Source organism: Pituophis catenifer, unplaced genomic scaffold (assembly GCF_029215685.1).
Source record: "Pituophis catenifer annectens isolate HBS135680 unplaced genomic scaffold, rPitCat1.0.hap2 SCAF_11, whole genome shotgun sequence".
In the NCBI taxonomy this organism is placed as follows: domain Eukaryota; kingdom Metazoa; phylum Chordata; class Lepidosauria; order Squamata; family Colubridae; genus Pituophis; species Pituophis catenifer.
Window position 1 is genome coordinate 7,831,698 of NW_027256891.1, and position 7,869 is coordinate 7,839,566.

Here is a 7,869-nt window from a genome sequence, read left to right on the forward strand (position 1 = left end):
AAGAATGGATCTTGTCTTGGTTCTCTGATTTGGTAATGGCTAATATCTCAGCACATCATAAAAAGCATCATACCTCTCATTTGCTTGGCAGAGAAAAAAGATTTCACCCACTGTCTTAGTGCTCAAAAAGATTTATGCCATTAGTTGTTTTTTTATTTAATCCTAAATTACTGGGCATAAATTGTACATAACTGGTTGGGTTGAGTTGAAACAGGACTGTTAAGAGACAACTTGTGTTTCCCAAGTGGTTGAAACACTTGTTTACAGAAATGGCATTTCAAGTCAGATTGTATCATATTATCAGGCGTAAAGAATCTGGATAATCCATGCAGTTGCGGAATAGAAAATAGAATGCCTACACACAAGATTCTAGTCAACTAAAGTTCAACAGTAAATTGGTTCCAGAGAAGGGTCAACAGAATTCAAGATAGGTTAGACTTGAGCAGTTTATGGGAATGCAATGACTCTAAATTGATTAAGCACTTACCTCCACCCCTACAGCTATGCCTGCTCCTCTCCTAGACTTACAAGTGCTTTTTCCAAAGGAGAATCTATTTAGTTTCAGACTAAAAAAAATCAGACAACCTAAGCAATTCCTTCTGTATTTTCATGCAACTCATGACTACTGTTCCCAACCTCTTTAACTTTCAGTTGAGAAATTGACCAAAATTAGAGAATTTACTTTGCCAACAGTTCCATATCTTAGTGCCATAAAAACTGCAAGGCAAAATATGAGGTGCTTCAACAGGTGGGGGATTTTTACAGCAAAACCAAATAGAAGGAAAAATTATCTCGCATGGTCTCTTCTTGTGTTGTTTGATGCCATTTGTTTGATAACATTTCAATCTCTTTCCCTAAATAAAAATCTGAGAAAAGAGGAGGAGAAAAAATGATTTTTTTTCTTTGAATGTATGTTGTGTAAAGTTGCACACAAACGAAGATTAATATTTTAAAAAATTATACTGGGCAACTATATTTCTCTGCATCTCTTCTGCCTTCTAGTGGGCATCTGGATTTTGACAGCTCATCTAGAAGCCCTAGATGAGTGTTGGCGAACCTTTTTGTTGTTGCATGCCAAAACTGTGTGTGTGCATGCATGATAGTGCATGCTCATGCCAGCACCCATAATGCAATGCTTACCCCACTTGCACATGCACACACGACCCTCCCATGCTCCCCTGGATATGCGCGCATCACCCCGCACCCCATTTTGGGCCTGGAAAGCCTCCTGCACCAAACTTTGCTGGCCCCAAGGTTTCAGCTGGGAGGGAGGGAATCCTCAGCCTGCTGCTCCTGCCGTCACTAGGGAAGCAGAAGTGTAAGAATCCCCACTCCCCCTGAACCAGCCACCCTTCTGCTCCTTTCCAGGTGTTGGCTCGGCCGGCAGCACAGCAGTGGGTATGGTGGAGGTCAGGCGACAGGCCCAACCGCAGGAAGAGCAGCACCCCGCCCAACCCCCGTCACTATGCCGCCAGCCGAGCTGATGCCCACAGCCCAGGGGACCCGTGTGGCTGGCGGAGCAAGCCAAGAGGGTTTCTCGGCCCTGCTTTGATGGCGGGCACAGGGTCACCTGCACAGGCAGCCCAGCCTCCCCACCATCAGCAGCTGCTGGTCCGCCAAAACCCCGCCAGCTGCACCTGCTCGTCCGGCAGCTCCCAGCAGGGAAGAGCCCAGGCAGGGCGGCGGAGGCTGTGAGTTTGGAGGCTGAGGTGGTGGGACCGAGACTGCTGCTGCCAGCCAGGGAATGGCCGCTGCTTTGTCTCACCAGGGAATGGGCTGGTATCCGGTTGTCCTCTGGAACGGCAACACAGTGGTGGACGCTGCTCATCTGTGGCCCGCAGAAAGCCCAGCTGGCAAGTGGCTGGGGAAACCTGCAGGCGGTGGACCAGCAGAGGAGTCATGAAGCTCCCGTGGCTCCCAGTGGGGATGAGCCCAGGCAGGGCAGCAGAGGCCATGTGTTTGGAGTTTTTTCCTTTTAAGCTGAGATTGCTGCTTTTCCCTTGCCTGGCGGGTCGGGGCACTTGAGCAACTCAGCTGCCTCATGCTGAGAACCGCATCACCTCACCACATGGGGAGAGGGGAGGAGAAAGGGAGAGCCGCTGCTGTCACATACTTCTTTTTCTCCCTCTGCTTGCCCCCAACCATGCTTGCTTAGCCTGTTTCTTTTTATTTAGCTGCTGCTTGAACTCGTCGAAGTCAAACATGGCTAGGAGAAGGAGCAGCGGGTGGGGCAAGCCAGCCAGTAAATGCTGCCCTGCTGCCCCATGCGCCCAAGCCAGCAGGTCGCTCTTGCCCTTCCCCCTGCTGCTGCCGCCGCTGCTGCTCTTTTGTGGTGGCGGGGCTGCAGAGGAGGAACACCGGAACAGCGCACCAGCATGGTGCTCATGATTAAACTGCAGCTAGGATCTCCCTCGTGCCTCCCTCGCAGAGCAGGCTGGCTGGGGGAAACACATGGGAAGGGCTCCAGTGCCACAATCTGTCATGTGCTTCCCTCTCAGGCCAGGCCTGAGGAAGAGCTCTGGTGCTGCGATCTCCCACGCGCTCCCCTCCCTCCCCGCGCGCATTGGTCCACCCACTTCTGGTATCACCCCTCCGCCAACTCTCCCTCGCCCACCCACTGGCTCATGCTCTTCGGCCTTGCCTTTGGCAGCAGTGGTGAGCAGAAGTACGTGGCTAGAATCTGCAAGTAGTGACTGAGTGGGGCAGGCGGGCAGGCAGGCAGGTGGGGTGAGTGTTGAGCGGGTGGGTGGGGTGAGCGAGTGGGGACCTGGCGACCGGTTCGGGGGCGTGACCAGCCAGAGGTCGTTACTGGTTTGGCAAACCACGCCAAATTTCTGCTGTTTGCCCAAACCGTTGCAAACCGGCTAAATACCACCTCTGCTTTGGGCAGTATATTTGATTTCACACTTCTGGTGTCTGAATTCTGAAATGGAAGTGTGGAATCTTCCAAGGTTTATTTTGTTCTTCAAAATATTTTGAGGTGTCCGCAATTTAAACCCTAGCTCCCAGCTTCACAGTGTTGAAGACTAGATCTTAAACTGCCCATTTGTCCCAAAACAGAAAGAACAATTTCATGTTGTGATTAATATATGAAATGTACTATCATAAGGAGGGTGTGATTAAAGACGCTGACCTTGTCAGCTGGAGAGCTGACAGCTTGAGTTCAAGACCCAAGCTCCACGGAATGGAGTGACCTCCCATTCCTTGCCACAACTCCTGCCCACCTAGCAGTTTGAAAGCATGCAAATGTGAATATATAAATAGGTAACACTGCAGTGGGAAGGTAACAGCATTCTGTGTGCCTCAGCTTATAGTCATGTTGGCCACATGACCATGGAAGCATCTTCGGACAATGCTGGCTCCTTTGGCCAAGAAACAGAGATGAGCATTGTGCACCAGCGTCAGACATGACTAACACAGAGAAAACTTGACCTTTTTTTTACTGTCATAAGATGTGAATGCTTAGTGGCATTTTAAACACTATTTCATGGTTAAGAGCCATGTAGGTTTCCACCAATGTCCTCCATTATCTCAGGTTGTAAGGGACTTCCCACTAGAATCAATAAACATCTAAACAGCCACAGGTTGTCCTTATCAAATTAGCAAGCATAGTACATCAATTAATGCAGAGTTTTATCTGCTCTTGAATTTAATCATGCAACTCCACTCTTATGCTCTGTGTTTTCATTCTGTTGCATGCATTCCCATGGATTTCATAAAACCAACTTTGAGAGGGCTATGTTCTTAATTTGCTTCGTTGGGTGAGGGTGTCTTCCCCACCGCCCTGAAAGAGGCGGTGGTAAGGCCCCTCCTCAAGAAGCCTTCCCTGGACCCAGCAGTATTGGCTAATTATCGTCCAGTCTCCAACCTTTGCTTCGTTGCGAAGGTTGTTGAGAGTGTGGTTGCGCGACAGCTTCCCCAGTACCTGGATGAAGCGTCGTATCTAGATCCGTTCCAGTCGGGCTTCAGGCCTGGGTACAGCACGGAAACGGCATTGGTCGCGTTGGTTGATGATCTCTGGAGGGCTCGGGACAGGGGTTGTTCCTCTGTCCTGGTCCTGTTAGACCTCTCAGCAGCTTTTGATACCATCGACCATGGTATCATGCTGCACCGGGTGGAAGGGTTGGGGGTGGGAGGCACCGTTTTACGGTGGTTCTCCTCCTTTCTTTCTGACCGGTCGCAGTCTGTGTTGACAGGGCGGCAGAGATCGACCCCGAGGCCCCTTATATGTGGGGTGCTGCAGGGATCGGTTCTCTCGCCCCTTTTGTTCAACATTTATGTAAAGCCGCTGGGCGAGATCATCCGTGGTTTCGGGGTGAAGTACCATCTGTACGCTGACAACACCCAGCTGTACATCTCCACCCCGGACCACCCCAACGATGCCCTTGAAGTGATGTCTCGGTGCCTGGAGGCCGTACGGATCTGGATGGGGAGAAACGGGCTCAGGCTCAACCCATCCAAGACCAAGTGCTGTGGTTTCCGACGTCCCGATATAGTCAGCTGGCGCCATCGCTGGCTATTGGGGGCGAGTCGTTGGCCCCCACGGAAAGGGCTCATAACTTGGGCGTCCTCCTGGATTCACGGCTGTCTTTAGAAGAGCACTTGATGGCCGTGACCGGGAGGATTTTTCATCAGGTTCGCCTGATTCGCCAGTTGCGTCCCTTTCTAGATCGGGACTCGTTACGCACAGTCACTCATGCCCTCATCACTTCTCGTCTGGACTATTGTAACGCTCTCTACATGGGGCTCCCCTTGAGGTGCACCCGGAGGCTCCAACTGGCGCAGAGTGCAGCCGCGTGGGTGTTTATGGGAGCAGCGTGGAGCTCCCATGTAACACCTCTCCTGCGCGAGCTGCACTGGCTCCCGGAGGTCTTCCGGGTGCGCTTCAAGGTTCTGGTTACCACCTTTAAAGCACTCCATGGCTTAGGACCTGGTTACTTACAGGACCGCCTACTACCATCAATAGCCTCCCACCGACCAGTACGCTCCCACAGAGAGGGGCTCCTCCAGGTGCCGTCGGCCAAACAATGTCGGCTGTCGGCCCCTAGGGGGAGAGCCTTCTCTGTGGGGGCACCGACGATCTGGAATGAGCTCCCCCCAGAGATACGGAGGATTCCGGATCTGCGCACCTTTCGCCGCGAGCTGAAGACTCTTTTATTTCATCAAACTGGCCTCGCCTAAATCTTCTCCCTTTTAAGTGTAAATTTTAAATTTTTACTGTATTTTAAAATATGGGTATTTTAAATTATGGGTATCAATTCAGCCTAATTTATTTAATTCATTTTATTCGATTTTAAATTTTAAATTTAAATACTCCTTCGGGAGTAGGGCGGTATAGAAATTCAATAAAATAAATAAATAAATAAATAACCCCCTGGCTTTAGTACACTGTAAATAATGTTATCGGTTAAATTACATAATTTACTTCAGGTTGTAGAGTCATTTGACAAAGTAAACCTGTTTCAAGGAAGGGACGCATTTTATATACAACTGGGGTAATTTCGTTTGTCATTTATGCCTAATTAACTAATTACTTAATTCATTCTAATGTCAGAATTGTTTTCTGCTTATGGAGTTAATTTTCCCCATTGCATCCAGGGTATTTTTTAGCAGGTTTACAACTCAGTCAGGGTTTTTAATTAGCAGCCATTCTATTAATTCTGTAGATATAGTTAACTCTTTGCTCCTGAATAACTTTTCAATTAATGTATTGATAATATCTCAAGTTAACAGGATAATCAATGGCCTATATATTGTAGGTTTTGCTATTCTCAGTAGCAGTGCTGTGCTATTCTCTTTGTATCTTTGTTAATTCATTGGTAAATACTTCCATCTTCCTTATTTAGTTGAACAAAATAGAATTTGATTTCAAAATAATTTCAAAGGGGAAAGAAATGTCCATGGGTGGAGTGTGATTCTTGCCTTACTGAATATCATGGTCACTTGGAAGAAGGTTAACTTTCTGGTGGTTTTCATTTCAGGAAGTGATAAGGAATCTGGTGAAGAGATACGTTGCTGCCATGATAAGGAATTCAAAAACCAATGAAGGCTTAACTGAAGAAAACTTTAAGGTAATATCTCAATGGAGTGTTGGTATGAAAGAAACAGAGAGAAAGATGGAGGGAGGGAGAAATGGAGAGAGAGATGAAGGGGGAGAGAGAGAGAAATGGAGGGAGGGAAGGAGGGGGAGAGAATGGACTATAATAAGGTTCACATGCCATGGTTCAACCATGCTTATTGATAACCATAATTGAACTAAGCTAAGTCATGGTTTATCAATTATATTGAAGTAGTTAATATATTATGCTAAGCCATGAATTGTTTAACTATTGTTTATTGTTTATATTTTTCCTAAATAAATCACCTTTAGCTGGCTTCATACATCATGCTAAATTGTAATGGACATGATTTTGGCTGGGGTTGGTGAACCTACTTTATGTACAAGGAGCATCTCACTTTTTCTATTAAATATTACCAAAATTGGCGCAACATGATCCCATTCCCATTTTGCTTTTCTAAATGGAGAGTCAATGAAATGAGAATGGATGAAAACTTTGGAATATTTATTTTTTATTTCTGAGCAAACATTTAGTTACTATTATGTGACTGGTTTGTAGGAAAGGGAAAGCTTAAGGCACTTTCTGTTCCCTAGTCTCCACATTTTAGTATCAAGTTCTTGTTGAAAGGTTTAGCTCCATATCATTATGTGCCATTTCACTGAGCTCTGTTCAAAAAAATTATCCCATCATGCTAAATAATGAAAGATTTGCAATTCTTGTAATGCATTAGTTGTCTCCCGAGGAAAGTGTTCAAAGCCATGCAGCTGGTGTGCATTAAAGTGTCAATCATCTCTTATCACTTCTCTCCCCTTAGGAGTTAAAACAAGATATTTCCAGTTTCCGCTACGAAGTCCTTGATCTGCTGGGTAACCGGAAGCCTCAAAGAAGAAGTTACTCCACCAGTAGCACGGAGGTCTCCCAAAAAGAAGACGCTTCTGACGAATGCATGGGAGAAACCTCCAAGGCCAAGGGTGTCTCCTTTGGGGTGGCCAACAAAAAGAAAGACTTCAATGTGTCAGCTCTGATTAAGACCATGTCTGGCATTGAAACAGGGAATGAAAAACCAAAAAGTAACGGAATCAGCAAGCGCTCTTTCGTTCGCAATGGCAACAGAGTCCAAAGGCTCTCCAGCTCCAAAAAGGAGTCTTTCAAGAGGCTGGGTCTCCTCTTCTCCAAGATGAATGGACATCTTGCAGAACCCAACCAAGAGCCCATGTATACCATTTCAGATGGGGTCATCCAGCCCCATTACATGTGGCAAGACATTAAATATTCTCAGATGACAAAAGAGCGAAATAACTGCTCCAAAAGCGAAATTAACCTCAATGAGGTGGGCTACAGTTCAAATATCAGGCATACGGGACAGAGCCAGTGCCCTGTGGTTTGCGCCAGCTCCCTTCACTGTGCTTCCAGCATCTGTTCCTCAAATTCCAAACTCATAGGCTCCTCGGAGGATGTTTTTGATTCATGGGGAGATGCTTGTGACATGTTAAGGAACCAATGGAACGATGGGCAGGAGGAGCAGGTCACCACACGCCTATAGGTAGAGCTGTTCAGCCACTTGGCCGTAGAGCATCAGCATCCTGGAAACTGTTTGCTATCACAAACTCTTCATAGTTAGGGACACCTCCTCTTTCCCAGGTTGTCCCTGACAAATGTAGGCCCCAGGTTCTTTTAGCTTATTTGATAGCCACAGCACACCATTTTTTCTTTAATTTGCTTTCTTAGACTTACCAATGCCAAACCTTTCATTCAAAAGTTCCAGGTCTTTGAAAAATACTTATTCCATCAAACAGGCTTCAGGATATCC

The 7,869-nt window shown here is 46.9% G+C and overlaps 1 protein-coding gene across 1 annotated transcript in view; it reads left to right on the forward strand.

Annotated features, from left to right (window-relative positions):
- TRPC5 (transient receptor potential cation channel subfamily C member 5) overlaps positions 1 to 7,602 on the forward strand; it is a 242,908-nt gene extending 235,306 nt beyond the window's left edge. The window contains exons 9-10 of the mRNA XM_070951894.1: positions 5,982 to 6,071; positions 6,874 to 7,602. Of these exons, the coding sequence (XP_070807995.1) occupies positions 5,982 to 6,071; positions 6,874 to 7,602 (819 nt within the window). The remainder of the gene's footprint in view (positions 1 to 5,981; positions 6,072 to 6,873) is intronic.
- Positions 7,603 to 7,869: the final 267 nt, after the last annotated feature.